The sequence below is a fragment of the Cebus imitator genome, unplaced genomic scaffold (genome assembly GCF_001604975.1).
Source record: "Cebus imitator isolate Cc_AM_T3 unplaced genomic scaffold, Cebus_imitator-1.0 Scaffold98, whole genome shotgun sequence".
Classification (NCBI taxonomy): Eukaryota; Metazoa; Chordata; class Mammalia; order Primates; family Cebidae; genus Cebus; species Cebus imitator.
Genome location: NW_016107413.1, coordinates 3,273,071 through 3,297,466, shown reverse-complemented (window position 1 = coordinate 3,297,466; position 24,396 = coordinate 3,273,071). Strand labels below are relative to the sequence as shown.

Sequence of the window (24,396 nt, the reverse complement as noted above, 5' to 3'; positions counted from 1 at the left end):
AAGCTGTCTAAATCTAACAAGAAGTTAAAAAATCAACAATGCTATGGGGAAGCAATGTGGGGAGAATATGATTAGTAATAGAATATTTATTAGAGGAAAACGATGGACCAAGGATCTTTAAAAAAATTCATATTTTGGTTGACTAAAAATACATTGAACTGAGTGGTATCTTGTAAAGGGTTCAAAGGGCAACATGATCATGCTTGTCATCATGACACCTGTATAAGATGAATGAGCAGCCAGTCTCCATGAGATCAGGGGCTAATATCTCATGTTACCAACTGCAGTGGGCACCCTATAAATCTTTGCCAACTGGATATGGTTATTTTCCTAGAATAGATGCATTGGAAACATTTTGTGTGTGTGTGTGTGCACGCACTTGTGTGCCTGTGTGTGTGTGTGTGTGTGTGTGTGAGAGAGAGAGAGAGAGAGACAGAATTGAGAGTCATTTTTCAAGGTTTTCATTAAAACTCTCTTATAAAGTATACCAGACACAGAGATATAGTGGCTGACACAGAAATATAGTAGCTGATTTCTCCTTCAAAGAAGGATTTACTACAGGAAATAATATCAGCTGAATGCCTCCAGCTGTCAGTTCCTCCAGCATCTGTTTCAGCTGCAGAGACCCATTCTGAATGAGGTCACACCTTTCCTCAGGCTTCCTGTATCTGGTGACTATAAAACATGAAGGTATAAAGGTCCAGCCATTTCTGCACAACACAGGGCAACTCTGGTGCTACGCTGGCCACAGATTTATTTGTCAGCATAATAGTTTGACTTCTTTTGTCCAGTCTTGCTTTTTCCTCCATTTCAACTAATAAATATATTGTATTTAGTTCATATAACAGACATACTGTACCTCAGCCTTCATCTGGAAGATCCATCATGTGTCCAAGAGTTATAAAGATTAAACGATGAGTTTGGGTCCTTTGTAGGGACATGGATGAACCTGGAAACCATCATTCTCAGCAAACTGACAGAAGAGCAGAAGATCAAACACCGCATGTTCTCACTCATAGGCGGGTGTTGAACAATGAGAACACATGGACACAGGGGTCAGTTGGGAGGAAATAGGGGAGGGGCGGTGGGGGGTGGGGAGCTGGGGAAAGATAGCAAGGGGAGAAATGCCAGATGTAGGTGATGGGGAGGAAGGCAGCAAATCACACTGCCACGTGTGTACCTGTGCAACAATTTTGCATGTTCTTCACATGTACCCCAAAACCTAAAATGCAATAAAATAAATAAATGGGGGAAAAAAATACAGTTAACCCTTCAGTTTAACATGGATTTGTTATCATTTAGAGAAGCCACTATGGGTTTTGATTTAAGTATCCAAGTATATGAGACATTATACCAGAAAATCAGATTTTCAGAGCTCAGAAGGATAAAGTTAATGTAGTATAGCAAAAATTTCTAGAAAAGTTAACTTTAGATGAGAAGCAATTAAATAAAAAGAGAAGTAATTGAGTTGGTAAAATGATAATGTTTTTTAAGGTTACTAAATCCTTGACAAAGGGTTCTTTTAAAATTCAATACAAATTTATACATATATGTAGGTATTTAATGTTCTTACTATACTGACAGTGAAGAAAAAAAATGAGTAGGATTTGTCTAATGTAGAAGACCATATTGCTATTCCCAAATATTTGTATCTCCGTCTTTGTAAAAAGAATACATTTGTCTTCCCTACTGAAGTTAGGCATGACCATGTGACTTGGTTGGGCCAATGAACTGAGCAAAAGTTACTTGTTATTGCAGCATAACTTGGCCTATCCTGACTGAAGTATCCCAAATTAGTTTTCCAGAGAGAGCTGATGCTACCATGTGTTATGCTTGAAGACTTCTTTTATGATTTATACTCACATGCATATTATATGTATATGTGTATACCACACTATATACAACATACACTGTTTTTTAACCTTTTATACCCATACAAGTTAATATTGTCATACGTTAATATTGCGATACAAGTTAATATTGTCCAAATCATTAAATGTAGTATGTATTATTTATTTATGTTTTAAAATTTACGCATTTTTTTTATCATTAACATAAAAATTCCATTCTTGTCTTTGATGTCATTTAAAATTCTGGACAGTGGGGAGAAACCAAGGTGGCTTACTAGAAGCTGCAGTGATTGGAAGCTCCCTTCGAAAAAACCATTATAAGTGTGTAAATCCTTCACTGGCAGCTGAGGTATCCAGATTCTCTCATCAAAATTGACTAGAAGGGTGGCGTTACCCATGGAGAGAAGGAAGAACAGTGTGGTGTGGTGGCCAACCTGACAGCCACACGGGGAAGGGGGGCCCTCTCTCCCCAGTCAAGGGAGACAGTGAGTGATGCACTCACCAGCTGGGAAAACTGTGCATTTTCCACAGAACTGTGCAGCCTACACTGATCAGAAGATCCCACTTGTGAACCCATGCCACTGGGGCCTAGCATCTCAACCCCAGAACACGCAGATGCTTACAGCCTCTCAGCTGGAATCTGCTTAAGCCTATCAGACTCCCATGGGAAGGGGCGACCAGCAGTGACTGCAACTGCCTGCTGTCTTAAGCTATTTGAGCTCCTTGGGGAGGGGCAGCAGCCAGCATTGGGACTAAAAACTGCCAAACATGCTAAGCTCCCTGGGTGGGGGGAAGGGTGGCTCTCATTTCTATTGCTACAGGCTGCACTTTTCTTCTGCTGGAGGCAGGGAGGCTGAACAGCTTGGTACTAAGACTTGTCCCCACAGACCAACCTACGAGCTGTGGCAATCTGTGGCCAGAGTGCTTTTTTAGGCCCAGCCCTGATCTGTGGGTGGGGCTTCCCTGCAGGATCCCCAATAACTCTAGCCAGAGGCTCAGAGGCTTTGGATCTCCCTGGGTCTGAGTCCCTAGGGGGAGGAGTGGCTGCAGTCTCTTTGGACCAGCAGACTTAGCCTCTCCTCTTGGTACTTCTGAGGAATCCAGGCAACCCAGATAAGTGGGTTTCTCCCCAGCAAAACATACCCCCCTCCACCAAGGGACAAGGTGCTTCCTTAAACAGTTCCTGCTCCCCATGCCACCCAACTAGGTGAGCCCCTCCAGCAGGGGTTTTGAGACACCCTATACAGAAGCAATCCTACTAGCATAAGTTTGGTGCCCATGGAGGACAGAGGTCCCAGAAGAAGGATCAGGCAACCATTTTTGCTGCTCTCAAGCCTCCTTTATTGACATCTCCAGGTGTGGGACTGAATCAGGTGAATGAGGCCTGAAGTGAACCCCAGCAAACTGCAGAAGTCCTACAGAAAGAGGGAGCCTGAGCCACTAGTGGGAGGAATGGCCACAGTCTCTGTGGACCAGCAGATTTAACCTCTCCTACTGGTACTTCTGCGGAATCCAGGCAGCTCAGATGAGTGGGTTTCCCCCCAGCAAAACATACCCCATCCTGATTCTAGAAAGAAAAACAAACAAGCAGAAAGTGACAACAGCATTATCAACAACAACAAAAAGACCCCTACAAAAACCCAATCCATCAGTCAGCAGCCTCAAAGACGAAAACTGGACAAACTCATAAGGATGAGAAAGAATCAATGAAAAAATGCTAAAAACCTGAAAAGCCAGAGGGCCTCTTCTCCTCCAAATGTTTGCATAGTCTCTCCATCAAGGACACAGCACTGGGCAGAGGATCTAATGAATGAATTGACAGAAGTAGGCTTAAGAACATGGGTAATAAAAAATTATAATTAACTAAAGGAGCATGTTCTAATCTAATGCAGAGAAGCTAAGAACCTTGATAAAAGGTTATAGGAATTGCTAACTAGAATAACCAGTTTAGAGAGGAACATAAACGACCTGATGGAGCTGAAAAACACAGCATGTGAACTTCATGAAGCATACACAAGTATCAACAGCTGAACCAACCAAAGGGTATCAGAGATATCAGAATATCAAAGTTTGAGAACACCTTACTGAAATAACACATGCAGACAAGAATAGAGGAAAAAGAATGATAAGGAATGAACAAATCCTCCAAGAAATATGGGACTTCATAAAGAGACCAAACCTATGATTGATCGAAGTACCAGAAGGAGACAGGGAGAATGGAAACAAGCTGGAAAACACACATCAGGATATTATCCAGAAGAACTACCCCAACCTAGCAAGACAGGCCAGCATGCAAATTGTGGAAATATAGAGAACACCATTAAGATAGAACACCATTGAGATACTCCATGAGAAGATCAACCCCAACACACATAACCATCATATACTCCAAGGTAGAAATGAAGGAAAAACTGTTAAGGGTCACCGAAGAGAAAGGCCAGTCACCTTCAAAGGGAAGCCCATCAGACTAACAGCAAAACTCTCAGCAGAAACTCTACCATCCAGAAGAAATTGGGGAACAATATTCAACATTCTTAAAGAAAAGAATTTCCAACCTACAATTTCATATCCAGCCAAACTAAGCTTCATATGCAAAGGAGATTTAAAATCCTTTCCAGACAAGCAAGTGCTGAGGGATTTCATTACCAGCAGGCATGCCATGCAAGAACTCCTGAAAGCACTAAATGTGGAAAGGAAAAACCGGTACCAGCACTGCAATAACACACGAAAATATAAGGACTAATGACACTATGAAGAAAGTGCATCAAGTAGTGTGTAAAATAACCAAATAGCACTCATGAAAGCGTGTCCTTTGCAGGGACATGGGTAAAACCGGAAGCCATCATCCCCAGCAAACTAATACCGAAACAGAAGACCAAACACTGATGTTCTAACTCATAAGTGGGAATCGAACATTGAGAACGCATGGACACAGAGAAGGGAACAAAACACAGTAGGCAGGGCTTGTTGAGGGGTGGAGGGTGAGGGGAAAGAACTTGGAAGATGGGTCAAAAGGTGCAGCAAACCACCATGGCATGTGTATATCTGTGTAACAAAACTGCACGTTCTGCACATATATCCCATTTTTCTTTGGAAGAAATAAATAAATAAATAACTTTTGGATAAATTTAAAAATTTTAAAACATTCCAGCAATGATTATTTTAACAGATTTTATTAAGCTGTTGATTTTAGATTTTTAATATTTAAAAACCACATTTTCTGTATGACGGCACTGAGTCAGCTTATCACCAGCTTTTGTGTCATAACGTCAAGGGTTGAGCACAAGTATTGTTGTCTTTTTTGCCAAATACGGTTTCTACTGTGCTTTCCTTGATAAAAATTATTTCAAGAAGCTTCATAAGTTGATTATGATAATTACATGCCAAGCCTACTAATTTATTTTAAAGTAAATATTGAGAGATATCTCACCCAAAATTCTCAAGTATAATTTTCTCAAGTGATTTTTGGTAATTGATTCAAATTTGAGCACCAGTAACTTCTTTTAACATTTTGCTAAAACTGACTTTCAAATGGTATTTTCAGCCCTCCCATCGGGAAAGCATTACCTGAATTCATCCCAGACAGACTAGATGAGATTTCATTTTTTCCCTTGACATCTTTTTTAAGTAACCTTCTAATGGCAAATGGCACTAACCCAAGAGAATAAAGGGATATTTTTAGCTCTGATTCACTTACTATCTAACAAGATATTTGCATAAAAGCATAAAACATTATGAGGAGCAACGATGTTGGTCTTTGCTGCTTGAAGTTTCAGAATTTTTATTCAAAACACCAATGATGTTTGCCAAATATATCAAGGTCCTGAGAAAGTTATTATTTTTTGAAGTTTGCAAGTGTCCAATGATTGAAAAAAAATTCTTTTTTTCAGAGTATCTTTAATTTCATACCCGTGCACAACAAGAGATCAAGTATATTTTCTTTATCCATGGATTGAGAAAAGCTAGTAGTAAAAAAGAAGAAAAAGAGTGATGAGTTGATTGTTGGCTAATTCTTCAGTTGACAGACAAGTCTGGAATTTTGCTTTTGTTCATAGGTACTGACAAATAGTTTGAAATTTCTACTTCATTTTAACTTTTGGCAGTATGCTGGATAGAGTTCATGAGTTTTTCCCCTTGCTATTTCTGAGGATTTTTTGTTTGTTTGTTTGCTGTTAAGAGAGCTGCTGGAACATAATTTTTGTAATTTTTTGTGGATTAACAGTATTTATTTTACTGCTCCTCAATTTCTCGTATTTCAGAGCATCATACTCTGTAGATAACTTGAATTTTTAACAATAATGTTTGTGTGATCCTTTTCTCGTTGAGTTTGAGAAACCCAAATTATTTTTGCCCCTTTATGTACACTATATTGAAATAATTTAAAAATACAATTTTACTTACATTACAGAGACCTTACCTAAAGATACTATGCTGCAGGCTAGCCATAAGAATAGCAATATAACTTGCTTCTTTCATCATATGTAGCAAACAGATAGTTCATATACTTCATTGTTTATCATTTTACTTTCTCTGAAAGCATTGTTATTCTACATTGTGTATAAGATATATATAGCAAGAAAATTTAGATATACTCTATTTGTAATATAAATTTGTCTCTCAAACTGTTTCTCCAGTTTGAGAGATTTGTAGTTTGTCTTGTCGTTTGAGTCTAGCTCACAACTTTTGCCCCATAAGTAATCAAATATTCATGCCCATGTTTAAAGGTTCCCACTGTATTTTGCATTGTAAAATCTTAATAACATGGCTTCTAATACATTCCTCTGTATTTTCTCTTGGAATAAGTCTTCCTAAAATTGTTACGACTGGGTCAAATGATATGAACAAAGTTATAAATGCTTCATCATCTTTAATTAAGAAGATTATATATTGTCATTTATTTGATTGCCATTATTCTTTTCCCCATAGTCATCAGTAAACTCCTAAATTGTGAATACTTTGTTATTCATTTTTATACATTTTATAATACTTCACTTATTATAAGAGTTTGAAAATAAATATTGGTTTTTCATTGTCCAGCCTAAAAATGGGGTGACTAAATTAACAAATTGTTTAATATTTTATTTTTGATTATGTCTTTCAGAATTACTGTTTTTAAAATTAAAAGTAGTATGAACCTGAAGCTGATTGCAATATGATTCAGTTTTCTGAGTTACACATTTAGTATATTCAGCACCTTGCGGGTGTTACTCTTACCGTTTAGAACCAAGATTACTTTCAAAAACACTCCATTATTCAACTTTGTAGTCAGCAAAAGTTATTTCAGGATGCCCATATTTGATTGCTCTGTCTTCCTTCCCTTTAGTTCTTTGTTTCTAACTCTCTTAGTTCATGTTGCTTTTACTCTGTAATTTCGAGATCTTCCATATTCCTCTCAGAGTGGCTCCAGAACGTGTTTTGAGAGTTATGATATTCCTGAGTACTATTTCAGTTCCTGTTTTCTTTCTTTCTTCTCAGGCTTGGAGTCCAGAATATTTTATGTGACCCATTTTTTTAGTCTGTTTTTTCATTCCGGTTTAAACAATTCTTTAAGATATTCACTGATTACAACCTTTCATTCTCATTCCTCTAAACATTAGCCTGGCTTCAAAATAGCATGAACATCCTTTCAAAGTGACTGTTATACTCCATTAAAATTTGCTGTAAGATTTAGGCTTCTGAATGGTTTGCCAGTAGGCATATAAATCACACTGCTTAGCCCTTTCCTCCACTGTTTGAAAAGAGTACATTTTACACATTCTTCTAATGCTGGAATAGCATATGGTTCTTTAGAATGTTTTACTTCTAGCAAATTTTTAAAAAGTTTTTTTTAACATCCCAAAACTATACACTGAGTGTATTTAGTTTACAAAAAGAAATTATTTATGCCTCATAAGTTTTATGAGGTAAATTATATAGGTATAGATATGGATATAGAAATATATTTGGGTTTAAGAATTAGCTCCTACAAGATTGAAACCACTTCAGACACTTGAACTATTAAAGCATGAATTCCTGCATTCCTTTTCTCAGAGAAGAATGGCTTGCAACAGTCTTACTGCCTGGACAGAACTCTATAATCTGTCTATCCATGATGTCGTTGCAAGAAGCCAAATAGTAGGTTTTTTGTTTTAATGGAAGGGATTTTTCAGGTTGCTGATTTACATGATGGAATGTGTTTGGAAATGCTTCTTGTTCCAGTCACCAGCCCCAGGCTGCCCATATGTTTTGTATTCAGAAATGACAACCGAAATCATTTAGGTAGAATTATGGGACATCTAAGACATGTACAGATTTATTATGACCAAAAAGGTGAAAGAGAATATGTGATATGACTAAAAAGAAATGGCTAATTTAATTAGGCATAAACTATTGAGCTGTGATTGGGTATGAGAGGGTTTTTATATAGTATAAAATACTATTCTCTTTAGGGAACATGTATGTGGTCTACTGGTAGAATTTTAAACATTTCCTAAGTGGCTTAAAACCAGGTTTAAAAAAACATAAATAGGCATTGTAATATGTCAAATAAGTCTATACAGGAGCAGTAGAATACTTAGAATAACACAATCTGATTATTTGATGCTGAAATAGTTTGAAGACCATATCCTTGAGGCATAATAATCTAGTTGTAATTATAATCTTGTCTTCAGAGTAGAGAGACAGTACTTTTGTACTGGTTCATGAATGGCTTGTTTTTGTTGATACGGAATTTTAATATAGCATTAAGCCTGAATAACATTTGATAAAATACTTGCAATGTTTATTTTTTAATCACTGTTTTTAAAAATGGACTCCTCTGGGCCAGGCATGATGACTTGAGCCTGTAATTCTAGTACTTTGGGATGCCAAGGTGGAGGATCACTTGAGGCTTGGAGTTCAAGACCAGCCTGGATAACATATCGAGAGCGCATCTCAGCAAAAAATAAGAAAATTAGTCAGTTCTAGTGGCACATATCTGTAGTCCTAGCTACTTGGGAGGCTAAAGAGGGAGGATCCCTTGAGTCTAGGAGTTTGAAGTTATGGTGAGCTATAATCACACCACTGCACTCCAGCCAGGGTGACAGAGAGAGACGTTTTCTCAATAGGTAGGTAGGTAGGTAAGTAGATAGATAGATAGATAGATAGATAGATAGATAGATAGATAGAGTGAGTGAGCGAGCCCCCCTGATATATAATGTATAGTGGGTACAAACTTCCTGTTAAACACCCTAAATGCCCATGATTTCATTTTAAAGAATGAGTTGGTTAAAGTTTCCTTTTCCTTTTTTCTCATTAATGAATGATTCTCATGTGTTGGAACTCACAACATTATTATTTTATTAATTATTTGGAAGTGAAGTAGATAAGTACTATAAAGCATAACAGGGAAAAGTGCAGTTTCAAAGTCAATTTAACCGTGTGGACTGCATATAAGAGCAGTTTGAACCTAACTGCTCAGTAATTTGATGTTTTAATTCTTACAGCAATGTAGGCTGAATAAAACAGAGATTATATCTAGAGGAAAATGGCATTGATTGCTATAGAAGAAAAGAGGGTTCAACTTCTGTAAGTTTTCTTCAGTTGCCTCTAGCAGTAACAATTTCCCAATAAATTACACGACTGTAATAAAGTGCAGATGAAATAGATTAAAAACTATTAATGAAAGGATAGTGAGTTATTTCAACATTCAGAACCACCCTTAAGTGTGGCTGTAGTGAAATGTGTGTGGTGTGTGCATTGTGTCTCAGACAAGGGACACAGGTATTGAAAGTGATATTAGCCAGTGGGAAAATAAGCATCAAGGCAGCCACACTAACTGCCTGGGCCACACTGGTAATTACTCTCATTGCCATAAATTTTGGGACCACATGGAGTACCACAGAAGACTGGAAATTATTGCCCTTTTTCTTCAGAAAATTGTGGATTTCTGATATTTCCTCTTACCATTGAAAGGGTGGTTTAAAGTTTTTTATAATGGGTTCATTCACCTGGAAGAGGTTGAGGTGTCTAGACTCAGATGGTATGTGGACCCAGGAGAGCTTCTTAAACAAGCGGAGATCAGTCGGAATTTTTATGCTTGCATTTTGCACCTTATTGACTAGTTTGTAACATATCCTATTTATAAAACAATATGTTCACTTAAAGTTTTCATCAATTTCAAAATAAAATATAGCTAAAATTTGTTTACACATAAACTATGCCTACCTATGTAAGATTAATTTCATATTCATTTTCTGTCATCTTTTCATATCCTTATGCCAGTGAAACCATTTTCACTTGTGTGTATGTTATAAAATCTATACAAAGCTTGAATATATTGACTATTCTCTCACTGTCAAATAGAAAATTAAATGAAACAGAAGTTAAGGTGTAGAGGCTGTGTTTAATATAACTTTAAGTGAGGATTTCTGTTGGTCATCTCCATGGATTGGCTTCCTTATTTTTAGCCTAGTTGCAAAAACTAGGGCCATGCTATTTTCAGTGTCATATTTTGGCAGTGCTCCTGAAGAACATCGAAATTAGCTTACAAATATTGTGTATACCATGCTTAACATTATGGGAGAATGGAAATAAATACATGTGTTCCCTAAGGGGCTTTGTTTGAATTTCAGCTTGAAGGGAAAAGTCTAGTCTGAAAGCCAGTGCTAATACAAAAGCAGAATGTCTCTGAGGAGCTTGATGTCTCATGAATAGGAGGTCTGATCATTTGAAGAGTCAACAATTAGAAAACTTCACTTCATGAATAATAAGTTAAAGAGAAATATAAACACTTACTGAATTTGGAAGCCTATTAATAATTCTCCTATACTTGTTTCTGCCCTGGAAACTGGGCAAAATTTCATGTCCAAAAGGTGGCCTGAGTTTCAGATAGCTTTCTTACCAGTGACTTCAGATGGAGGGATATTGATTCTTTCCCTTGACCTAACATCAGATTCAAAACAGTGTAAGGGTTGGAGAGTGGAAAATATGAAAAGGTAAGTGTTGTTATCTAGCTTGTTTTTTTTTGTTTGTTTGTTTTGTTTTGTTTTGTTTTAACTTTTTCTTTGGTCTGGCCTCTCTGTCCTCCTCTTTTAGAAAGGGCAGCGCTCTACCATTTAAAAAATGGTCATTATATACATAATTTTTGTTTCTCGTTTTCTTCCATGTCTTTCCTTTTGAGCTTCATGGCTGTTATTGCAGCACATGACTAAGATGAGTCATTGTAGTTTCCAGATCTTCATATGCCTGCAATTAACTGAGACTTGATTGTGAAAATGCCTATGAGTAAAATATCTTTTCAATTTTCTGTGGTCTTTCCATGTTCTGCCTTTTTACAACAGGATTTTTTTCTCTTGCCTTCCAAATTGATCCAGCCACAGAAAAATCAAATCAGTATGGGAAACCCACAGCCTAAACCACACAAACTCTATTACGGAAAACATTTTACCTCCAGAGAGTGATGATTTCAGATACTCTCCTTGGATTCCTTCCCCTGGAGATACTCCTGCATCTATGTGAATAACCAGATAAATGCTACCTGATGGGTATTCAACAGCAGGGAAAGAGGATACTAATTTTGAAAGGAATATATGCTAGTGTCGGCTTGAGTTTTGAGAGCCTCTTTCTGTGCTCACTCTGTCTTCTGCTTGGTTTCTAAGTCTAGCTACACTTGATAGCTTCCTTTAAAAGCACCCACTTCATGGGTGCTTCATTCAGGTGTAACCTTGTCGGACGCAAGTATATCTGGTAGCATTATCTTAAGGCACAGCAGTGGTGATAGAGTAAAGGGGAAAGTGTGGGAAGAAGAGGTGTGGCATAATATAGTAAGGGGAAGGGAAGATGTTAGCCTAGAGCCATGGTAGAGATTGGAGGGGAGCAATCTTTTTGACGTGTAGTCACCAGGGTCTAGCCTATAGGTGGTCCTCTTGGTTTTCGAATAAGAAATAGCCAGAAATCAAGCCGGATGCATCTGAGCTTATTAGTAGGTCATCACAGGAGAGTTATCTGTTGGTCATATGCCATAGCGGTGTTCTGTTCAGAACTTTTATGCCCAGAATGTCTAAGAAGTGCCTTTTGGCATCATTCTTAAATGTGGTTCTGTATTTCTGCATAAGTGCAAGTCATAAGGGTCACATAATCCAATGAGTAAAACTAAGGAAAGAATGTATAAAGAAAAAAATACATATTATATAATGAAATTTGTAATTCAGGCACATGTAATGCAGTCCCAGGCACAGTACTGTGTATTTAAAAAGAGAGAGGGAAAAGAAACTGTTTTTAGTTTAGGTAAAATAGAAGTTTGTGAAAAATGAATATAAGGTAAAAAATATGACCTTTTACTACTTCGTATTCCCTCTTCCATATGAAATTCCCAAATCTAATCACTCAGAGGACTCTGAGGTTAGTGCTGGATGTAGTTTCAGTGGTTGTGTGTGGAGAGTGGTGGCATGGGAATGGGAATGTCTGGGCATGCACATAGGAAGAACACGTATGTAAAGATAAACTACAACTCCTAGAAGTTCCTGGGGAACTTTCAACCATATTTATCATTTCTGTTTTTGTTGCAATCCCTTCCAGATATTCTTCCCTGCTTCCCTACCTTTAAACACACCACAGAAAGTCACCACCACCACCACCATCATCATCATCATCAATCGTCATCACCTATAGTATCCACAATGTGTTGGGCAGTATTCTGAAACTGTTATGGATATTTACCAATTAATTTTCACAATAACCATATGAGGTTATTATGAAAATTGAACTAGGATTATCCTCATTACAGAAGTTATGTAATCTGCTCAAAGTTATGTAATACTGATTTACAGAGGTTATGTAACCTGCTCAAGGTTATACAGCTAAGGACAGCTGTGTATATATATGTGATGTGTGCACGCACACATACCACATTTTCATGTACTACATCTTGACAAAAGTCTTAAATTTTAAAGGTTTGTACAAGTTTTCCAAGATCTCATTTCTGGAGATGATCTCTTTCCTGCAATTCTTGATGCTAATGTCATTGGACTTGAAAGATCAGAAATGTTTTTCTCCAGTCCTAATGTATTTCCTTCCTTATAGTTTTGTTTCATTTTAAACAAGAAGTTTGAATACTTTATTATTAGAGAAATTTAAGACAATTCACAAGCATATAATATCCATAGAAGGTTAGCTCTGTGAGAGTGGAGACTTCATCTTATTTATGCAAAGTTGGCATTCTATAAATACATGCCATATATATATATAATACCATAAATGTTCTTTTGTACCCATCACTATTCCACTTTTTAAATTTGTTAATTTTAGACGATCACGTTAACATATGTTTTTATGTTGAACTATTTCTCATTTCTAAGATTAACCTTGTTTGGTCTTGACGTGTTAGTTTTTTAATGCCATATTGAATTTTAGTACCTACTGTTATTATTTTTAGAATCTGTGACTGTGATCATAGATTGTTTTAGTTTCCTCCATCCCTTTCTTGTCCTTGCCTAGTTTGACACTGTGTTTTAAAGAAGGAGTAGGAAGCATTCTTATCTTTTTCTGTACTCTTCTATATGTTATTTGAAGATTCAGAGCATTTTCTATTAAAACTGTCTGAATTCAGTACCTTTTTAGTTATAGCCCTTCCTCTTACAAATTTCATAGCTTATGTTTTATTTAGAAAAACATTTTTTTCTACATATCAAATATACTGGTTTAAAGATTTGCAGTGCTGTATGTTTATCCTGTATTTTAAAATCTTCACAATTATAGTTGTCACTTTTCCCATTTTTTTTTTTTTTTTTTTTTTATTTTTTTTGTTTCTTAGACAGAGTCTTGCTCTGTCTCCCAGGCTGGAGTTCAGTGGCCTGATCTTGGCTTACTGCAACCTCTGCCTGTCAGGTTCAAGCGATTCTCCTGCCTCAGTCTCCTGAGTAGCTGGGATTACAGGCACTCGCCATTGCACTTGTCTAATTTTTTTTTGAATTTTTAGTAGAGATGGGATTTTTCCATGTTGCCCAGGTGATCTTGAACTTCTGATCTCAAGTGATCCATCTGCCTTAGTCTTCCAAAATGCTGGGATTACAGACATAAGGCACTGTGCCAGCCTCATTTTACTCATTCTTGATGTTGGTTACATCTTTCCAAACTCCTCACTTAAAAAGTAAAAAATTAGACTTGCCAAAGATTGGTTTGTTTTATTAGGTTTTTCAAAGAAGTTGGTTTTTGTTTAATTGATCAAACTTATTGTTTTTTTGTTTCTCTATTTAATTAATTTCTGCTATTAACTGAATTTATCCTCTCTCTCTCTCTCTCTCTCTCTTTTAATTCTCTTTGATTTTCTCTAGCTTTACTTTATTGGTTGTTTTACTTATTTTTAGTCATTTTTATGTTAAAATAAATATATTTAAAGGTCTAAATTTTCTTGTTGATGCTGTCACCAAATTTTGTTGCTTTGAAATGTAGTATATTTACTATCATTCATTTTTAACTAATTTAAGTATGTTTAGGTTTCTTAGCTTTTTGTAAATTTTTAGGAAAATAGATTTTTCTATTCTTTCTTCCCTCTCATTCTCTCTCTCCAACTGATTTTCTTTCTTCCTTATTTTCTTCCTGCTGCCATTGAACTTAAAACACCATCAATTAGAAGAAACATTATATACTACTGAAAAAGAAAAAAAACGTGGAATTTTAGTTTTATAATTGAATGCTTTTTAGCATTCAGAATTTTTGTTTTATGCTTATTGAAAGAGCTATAGAAGTTTTAATTCTGGCACTTAAAAAAAAATCTTGCCTGAAAATTTCAATAAATGGTTTCCAGGTAATAATTAGGGCTCATCCTTCACTCTTTCTTCTTCGGATGGTCTTTAAATTGTTTGTTGATGACTCACGCCATTGAGTAAACCCTGTAAATTGAGCAAAATAAAATGTTTGTTCAGACACAGGCAATAACAACTGTATTTTATTCATTGTTTGGGTAATCTTAATCAATGCTGCTGTTCCAGTATCAAAGATGAAAAGAGCTGTATGTCTCAGAGTTGATGAAATACAGTATATTCTGATGTTAATTTTATTCAGTTGTGAGAAAGATGTAATATGGTATCAGCTTTTTGGAAATTTTTGAGATTTTTTTCGTCTCATACATTGTCAGTTTTTGTGAGTAGGCCATTTATGTTTAAAAAGCATGTGTAGCATGAATTTATTAGGCAAGCTATTTAATTGTGTTATATCCTTTATAGCTTTACTTTTTTGGCCAATTCCATTTGTTAATTTTTGAAAGGAGTAAGCAAAACCCTTCAAGATTTTGTGAAATTTTCTGTTTCATCTTTGATTTTTGTCAAGTTTTGCTTTTAATAATGTATCCTGTTGTTAGGTGTGCAAATGTTGAATACATGTTTCTTGAATTCTATTAAGCATGATTTTACATTGATATGGCTAATTCCTTTTTATTGATATTTACAGTATAAATAACAAAATATCAAAAGTGTAAGCTTTTTTTAATTTTCAGACTTTCTGGATTTTTGTGTGTTTATTGTTTTTAGTTTATAATTGGGGAAGCAGCATGAATTTAATTTTCTTTGTTTTAAAAACAGATTTTACATTTTTAATAAGCATTTTAACACATCATGGATATGTGATTATTGATATGGTTGGATGTACTTTTCTTTTATCATTTTGTTTTTTGTGGGTGAAGCATTGAACAAATTAAATATAATTCTTCCCCTCCCAGATCTTACAGTAAAATGAGCAGTATTTTAAAAGTATACCTTATTTTTATATATCATGTTATAAGTAAAAAGTACTTATCACATACTGGCTTCAGAAACAAAAGTTCTCACGTTCTTTATTTGTCCTTCTCTGACGATGGTGGTATCCTTATTCAAGGGTGGGGAAGTTAACAATATGAAGTTACAAAATGGCAGTTTGGGGTCCAGATTCATTCCTCATTTCATTAAATGCATGAAATAAAACTTTTATGTAGTTACCTAGGAAAAACTCCATTGAAACTATTTTAATCATATTTTAGGCTTGTTTTTAATGTGCTATCCTATATGCAAAACTATTCCCATCTGTATTTAGTTCCTTTTCCTCTGTGTGTGACATTTTGCCTGGACCAGATAGATAATAATTTCCAAATTAATCATAGTTTCTACCCTCATGGAGCTTGACTTTGATTTAGAAGCTAAACACCTTGAGTGTTGCCCAAGGTAAAGGCAATTTTGTCTCAGAATATACCTAAGAGCATTTCCTCTGCCCCATTTTCTTTGCCTTGCCCTTCAATTGGCTAACTTCTTTCATTCTCTACTCATGTCTTATGTAGAAGTAACTTCTTCCAGAGACCTTTCTGAAATCTCTAGACCTCATTAGGTTTACCCCGCTGTGCTCTTGAACATTGTCCAGTACTATTCTTAAAATAATAGCCTACCTTACGGTGATCACTGGCATGTCTGTTTTTTCTCCATTTGCATCTGTTTCATGTACTCCTGTGCCCTTAGCAACTGGTGTACTGCCTGGAAAGTATATGATGAATGGTGAAGGCTAATTTCTCTTTTGTATCCTCAGCATTATCACCTGGCATGCAATAAAAACTTAATAACGGAATGTGAACTGTTGTTATAAATGACTGCAGCAAGATTCTTGAATGTATTATAAAACTTGTACTGTCTCAATAATTCAAGCCTGATATTGGGACACAAATGCTCATGTTCATTGGCTTTTACAGAATGATTAAATGTTTCAGTGCTATAAATCTTATAGTACACTCTAATAAAAGAAGAAAAATATGAATACTAACTACATGCTTTTAAAAAATTCTATCTAGTTTATAATATAAACAGTAAAAGCATTATGAAGAAAATATACACTTGTGGACAAATTGAGCTTGGCATATTTAAAAGAATAACAGCATGAGATGTTGAATATTCTTTTAAACTTATATCTAAATATAGTTCTCTTAATTTTTAATTTTAAAGATGTTCCTGTTAATTTTGAAGCTTATTTACTCAAATATATTCAGGAGTTCTAGAAACCTAAAAATTAGTTTTTGTGAATATGGATATGGAAAATAAGTCCAGTGATTAATTTTACTAGCAGAATATATTTGTAGTGTTTTCATCTCATATAAAATAAATATTTATTTGCATTTGCACTTGGAAAATGTGGGATAGTTGAAATTATAGTTGTATTGGTTAATTGTGTGTGGTTTTCTAAGTTAAGGTATAAGGATATAGTTGCAGAAGAGGAAATGAGACATTTAACAAATTATGGACATGTTTCTTTTTGATACACAGACATGTTTAACATAAAACAGCCGCGAGGGAAAAATAATGATTCAATTATGGTTAAAATTAGGGGGTGGGGAGGCATGCCACTACATACACTGAAAAATGCACCCACTTGTCTTTTATTTGCTCTATTCAGAAGGTAATGGTGACTTTGAAGTAGGAAAATATTGATTTATCATGTTATAGCCAGAGGGTTATTAATAAATTTTTCCTTTTCTCTTCTAGCATACTGATTTATGTCAGTACATGGACAAGCACCCTGGGGGGCTGCATCCAGATAATGTGAAGGTAGGAAAAGATCTTTTTAACCCATGAGTTAGCATTCTTGATATGTATTTTTTTGGACCAAAAAATATGTATTCTTGATATGTATTTTTCGCATCTCTACCATAAGATATTTCAATTTTTAAAACTCTTTGTGTAAAGAGACCGATATTGAGGTGAACCATAGTCATTGCTTCAGTTGAATTATTGGAAACTATGTTTTAACATTAAATATTTTCACTGGGGTATTAATATTTAGATCTTACATTTTTTTCCTAGAGAAACATTTGCTAATAGTGAGTAAAAAACCACTGGAATCCTATTTTTTTGAGATGGAATCTCCCTTTGTCACCCAGGCTGGAGTGCAGTGGCACAATCTCGGCTCACTGTAACCTCTGTATCCTGGATTCAAGTGATTCTCCTGCCTCAGTTTCCCAAGTAGCTGGGACTACAGGTGCGTGCCACCACATCCAGCTAATTTTTTGTATTTTTAATAGAGGCAGGGTTTCACCATGTTAGCCAGGATGGTCTCCATCTCCTGACCTAGTGATCTGCCTGCCTTGGCCTCCCAAAGTACTGGGATTGTGAGCCATTGCGCCTGGCCTGGAATCCTATTTTTTAATACTTCACAGTAGAGTCGAGTTTCAGTTCTAGCTTGGAACCCATACTGATATACCAGGTGGTTTCAATATAAAGGATCATTATGATCCAAAACAATGTTATGGTGGGCCACAGTGCATGTGTTTTTATTTGTAAGTATAAGCAGATTCTACTTCCTGCTACTTTTGCATCTTTTTTTTACTAGAAATTTTATTACTGACTATGAAAAGAACCACAATTTCCTAAGATTTGACCTCATTATCTTCTTAGTAAATTGTTCCAAAATTTCAAGCTTAAAACAGGGAACTCTTTCTTGGTATATGCAATGGAATTAGAAGAGACCAAAGTTATGTCTGATATGGCTTAATTATGTGCTTACATTGTATAATTCAAATGACATTTCATAATCCTGAGAACCAATTAAGTATTACAGATGTATTCGAAGTAAAATTATTCATCTTCATTTCTTCCCATTTGTTATCTACACCACTCTTTGCACCATGTCATACTTTTTCTCTTGTGCGTTTTTCTTTGCTTGTAGAGACATATGTACATATGGCATTTTGTGTGTTTATTTTATTTTTTTATTAAGATAATATGTATGGCGGGATGCAGTGGTTCACGCCTATAATCCCAGCACTTTGGGAGGCCAAGATAGGAGGATTTCTTGAGGCCAGGAGTTTGAGACTTCCCTGGCAACATAGCAAGAACCCCATCTTTACAAAAAATTTTTTTAAATTAGCTGGGTGTTATCATATGTGTCTGTAGTCTTAGCTACCTGGGAAACTGAGGCAAGAGGTTTGCTTGAGCCCAGGAGTTTGAGGTTGCTGTGAACTATGATCATGCCACTGGACTCTAGCCTGAGTGACAGCCTGTCTCTAAAAATGAAAATAAAAAGTAAATGAATAAATAGTGAATACATAATTATATAATTTGTTTTCACTTAAAATACGTATTGGATATTATTTAAAATCAGTACGTGACTATGTAGCTCTTCCTTAGTAACTATATATTTTTCCATAATATGAATAACCTGTATTTATTAATATAGTTAACCGTATTTATTAATAAATGTATTATTTGTATATGTATATGTTACTGTAATAAATATAACTTAATTATATATCATCTTACTATTACTATTAATAAACATAACTATGTATTAATATAGTTAACTATTATTAACTATATATGAGTCAACTATAAATATTTAACTGTTCCTTATTCACAGATCTTTGGGTTGTTCCCAGAATGTTGCTATAATTATTTTAGAGTCAATATTAGTATAAAACATATATACTATCGTTTCTCTTGGATACTCCATTAATGAATTTTGTTTAGTAAGAAATACAATTTATTAAGAATACAATTTCTGTAGTAATGAATTTGGCATGAACATTTGCCAATGAGTTTATAAATGACAGGAGAACTGTTTTCCTCTGTTCTAACTAGCATTGACTAATCAATCATTTTAACTTTTGCCATTCCAAAGGGTAAAAATGGAATGTCCTTTACATTGGCATTTGCTTGACTGCTAGTGACATTGAGCATTTTTTCACGTATTTCATGACCATTTGTAAATTTGCTTGTATAAGTTGCTTCTTTGTGTGTATTTTCTATTTTTCTATTGTCTTTTAATATTTTTCTTAAAATGTTTTCTAGATATTTGTCACATTAACAATGAGGCTTTTATGGTGATTAGCTACACTATATAATTTTAAAATATAGGCACTTATAGGAACTCTGTCAAAACATTGTTTGTTAAATAATAGAATCAATATAGAAATTATAGTCTGTTGAATTTTCCATATGTCTCCTTTTTTGTGTTTTATTAGATTTCCTTAACCTTAAAGTGTTTTGACTGTTCATTTTTCTTAAAAATCTGTAACCATTGACATAGTTTATTAGATTAGGTTGACATGTTAACAGATGAAAATATTTGTTTTATTAATCTTGTCCATGTTCAATTCCAACTCCAAATATTAATATTAACATGAACATAATTTTATATTTTTTTGCACTAAAAATCTCGAAGTCTCTCATTTATACATTCACATGGTCTCTTCTTAGGGTTTATTGGCTTTGAAATCAGTGGTACAATATATTTTCATTCTTGTTTTGTATTCTATCCTTAAGAATGTATAGATCACCCAGCTAGTGAGACTGTTGGCCCTGGGGAGTTCAGAAGTCTGCCAGCCACAGTGGAAATGGGAAGGTCCTCTGAGCTAACTTTGACTTCCTGACTTTCACATTCAGTGATAAGATTGAGATTAAAGAACTGATTGAACCTTTCCAACAGCCATGACATTACTGGGCTTTTATCATCCCTGTTTAGTTTTCTCACCAATTATCTGTGTGTCATTAATTATCAGCAAGTGTTGGTAGAAAATTTTGTTGATGAAAAAAAGGAAACCTCTTTCCACAAAACATTACTGTGTTCTCTCTCCTTAGGCCAGTGACATTGATTAATTTTGTCCCATTTTTACTGTATATTCTGCTTCTTCCATCACTTTTATTTTCCCTAATTTCCTAATGGTCATGAAGAGATGGGTCTCTAGGTTACTGTTTCTCAGTGACTGGCCGTAGCTCTAGAAATTCTCTCACCAGCTCTCATTCAAGCCTTGTGTGCTTTTCTTTCATCATATGGTCATTCATCATACTTCAAACACTTACTGTTTGCTCCTCATTTAAGTCCAGGTTGCACTGTGGCGATAAACAAGGTTTAACACGGCAGGACTTGGTGCCTCCTAGAACATGGTGAGAAACTTAATGATGATTAAAATATGTAGTCAGCAGAGAAATAATGTCACAGGAATTATATATAACATCTACAACAAGCCTGGGTATTTATATACAACAGAAATTTTTCCTGCTCTGAAGTTGTTTAACATGGTCACAGATAGATGCCTTAGTACATTTCTGTTTCTAAAAAAAAAATGTGATGTAATTTACCTCTTCTTATTTTAAAAAATACCCTAAAAGCAGCAAAATGTATTAATCTGTGGGGATTCCTTTCCCCATAGTTAGTGAAATTTTGACTTCTTGAGGATTTTCTGAAATGCTCTGGAGAGTCTCAGTTCTTGGCATATTTGTAGATACAGGAAACCTCAGTAATAAACAAAGAGGTCTTCACTATTCCATAGTAGAGTCACCTGGGAAGCTTTATATGTACACACACAGATATATATATATATATATATATATATATATTTTTTTTTTTTTTTCACCTCCCAGAATCAAGTTTAAAAATCTGCATAGTGTAATACTGGAAATTTTAGCCAGTGTAATCAGCCAAGAGAAAAAAATGAAAAATCCAAATTGGACAAAAGGAAGTTGTCAAATCATCTTTCCTTGCAGACAAAGTAATATGTATAAAAAAATCTAAAGACTCCATCAAAAAAAAGTCACAGAACTGATAAACTAATTCAGTAAAGTTGCAGGATACAAAATCAACATATAAAAATTAGTAGTGTTTCTTCCCCAATAATGAATTAGCTGAAAAAGAAATGGAGCAATTTAATTTATAATAGTTACCATAAATATGTAGGAATCAGTTTAACCAAGGAAGGTGAAAGACCTGTATAAGAAAACTACAAAACAGTAATCAAAGAAATTGAAGATACAAATGGAAAGGCATCCTATGATCATGGATCGGAAAAATTAATATTAATAAAATACCATACTACCAAAAGCAATCTAGAGATTCAATACAATTCCTATCAAAATACCAATGACATTCTTCATGGGAGTAATAAACAATCCTAAAATTTATATGGAACCACAAAAGAACCCAAATAGCCAAAACAATACTGAGCAAAAAGAACAAAGCTGGAGACATCACACTATGTAACTTCAAAGTATACTACAAATCTATAGTAACCAAACAACATGTTATGGGCATATAAAAGAGACACACAGATGAAGGGAACAGAAAAATGCTCAGAATAGAGAATCCCCAAATTAATCTGCATACCTATAGCTAACTGATATTTGATAAAGATGTCAAGAACATATTTTGGGGGAATGACACTCTCTTCAATAAATGGTGCTGGAAAAACTGGAAATCCATGTGCAGAAGAATGAAATAAGGTCCTTATTTTTCACCATATACTAAAATCAACTCTAGATGGCTTAAAGGCTTAAACATAAGACCCAAAACTATTAAACTCACAAAGAAAACATAGGAGAAACACTTCAAGACTTTGGTCTAGAAAAGGATTCTATGGCTAAGATCTCAAAAGCATAGGCAACAAAAATAAAAATAGATAAATGGAACTCTATTAAACGAATAGGCTTCTGCAAAGCAAAGGCAACAGGAGCAAAGATACAACCTGTTGAATGGGAAAACATATTTGCAAACTCTTCCATCTATCAAGAGACTAATATTTAGATTATGCAAGTAATTCAAACAACTCAAAAGCAAAATAAACAAACTCGTTAAAAAGTAGTCAAAGGATTTGAAAAAAACATGTCTCAGAAGAGGACATACTAATGGTCCATAGGTAGGAAAACATGCTCAACATCACTAATTATCAGATAATTGTAAATCAATCAAAACTACAATGAGATACCATCTTACCCCAATTAGAATGGCTATCATCAAAAAGACAAAACATAACAAATGTTAGTGAAGATGTGGAGAAAAGGGAAATCATACACTGTTTGTAGGAATATAAATTAGTGCAGCCAATATTGGGAACCTATGGAAGTTTCTCAAAAAACTATAAATAGAACTACTATATGATCCAGCAGTCCTACTACCGGGTGTTTATCCAAAAGAAAGGAAGTTGATATATCAAAGGGATACCTTCACCACCATGTTCATTGAGGCACTATTCACAGTAGCAAAGATACGGAATCAATATAAGTATCTATCAACAAATTAATGGATTAAAAAAATGCAGTACATACATACACTGGAAGATTATTCAGCCGTAAAAATAAATGAAATCCTGTCATTTGTAGCAACATGGGTGGAACTGAAAGTTATTATGTTAAGGGAAATACGCCACTCACAGAAAGACAAATAGGGTATATTTATATTCATATATGGGAGCTAAAAAAGTTGACCTCATGGAAGTAAAAAGTAGAATGATAGTTACCAGGGGCTGGTAAGGATGTTGGGGTGGGGGATGAAGAGAGGTTGACTAAGTAGTACAAAGATACTGTTTGATAGAAGGAATATGTTCTAGTGTTTGATGACACAGTAGTTAACAATAATACATTGTGTATTTGACTAATGTCAAATACATGTAAAAGAACTAAAGGAAAAGATTTGGAATGTTCCCAAGACAAAGAAATGATAAATATTTGAGGTAAGGATATCCTATATACCCATCATTATACATTGTATGATTGTATCAAAATACCCTGTGCTTCCCATAAATATGTACTATGTATCAATAAAAAAATACTGTAAAAATATCTTTAGGAAATATAGGCATTTGCTCAGATGCATGGATAAGAGGTCAAAATTTCTCCCATGACCCAGAGCATCTCCTGAGTCTCCCTATGGTCCCTTTACCCGCTAGCCTTAGGGACATGTATACTTGCCAGAAATCCTAGCCTCTTGCTCTTTCACAGTCCTGCAGCCTGCTGGTTTCCATTGCTCCTCACTCTACCAGCGGGAGAGTGAATGGTAACCCAGAATAAGGTGGGGGCTGTGTAGTAGGTCAGGGAGAGGGAGAGAAGAGCTTGAAAGACAGGGCTTGGCATGGAGAGCTTCAGACAACAAGAGTTGTGCCTCAAGGGAGAAGATTGTAAGAGTATTCTGTGAAGAATCTGATAATTCCAAGACAACAGACCTAAAGAATCCAAGGAACTCTCCATTGAAGACCCCAGTTGACAAATGAGTAACTTGGAGGAAACCAAATTGCTTGCATTGATTGGATAGGGAAAGATAGAGAAGGAAACTTTAAAAAATTATCATTAATAGTCTCAGGGAGATAAAAGAAGATGGTTCATCCATAAAACAAGAATGCCAGATTATTTTTGAGAAGCAGAATTTAATCAACACAAAGGAACTCTTGGAAATTAAAAACATAATGAATTAAAAGCAGCAATAAAATCATGGAAGATAAAATTGAAGATATTTTGGCAGAAAATAAACCAAAAAATGCCAACATGAAAAATGGGAAAGAAAGTATCAGAAAATCAGAGGTCTAATCCAGGGGATCCCACATCTGAATAACTGAGGAAAAAAGAAAGGAGGAAATCATTAAAGTAATAACTATTAAACCATAATTTTTTCACATGTATGGGATTGAATTTTTGGATTAGTGCCCAGAACATTTAAAAAATAAACTGAAAATAACATTCTGTATTGCAAAATTTCAGAATACTAGGTTCAAAGAAAAATCCTACAAAAAGGAAACAGGTTTACTACATGGAATCAATAATTACAATGGCATTAGATTTTCTTTTTTTTTTTCTTTTTTCTTTTTTTTTTTTTTTTT

At 34.9% G+C, this 24,396-nt stretch overlaps 1 protein-coding gene across 8 annotated transcripts in view; it reads left to right on the top strand.

Annotated features, from left to right (window-relative positions):
- CDK14 (cyclin dependent kinase 14) overlaps positions 1–24,396 on the top strand; it is a 613,351-nt gene that overhangs the window by 289,585 nt on the left and 299,370 nt on the right. For all 8 annotated transcript variants that reach the window (XM_017536523.2, XM_037741317.1, XM_017536528.2 and 5 more), the window contains one exon: positions 17,303–17,365. In XM_017536523.2, the coding sequence (XP_017392012.1) occupies positions 17,303–17,365 (63 nt within the window). The remainder of the gene's footprint in view (positions 1–17,302; positions 17,366–24,396) is intronic.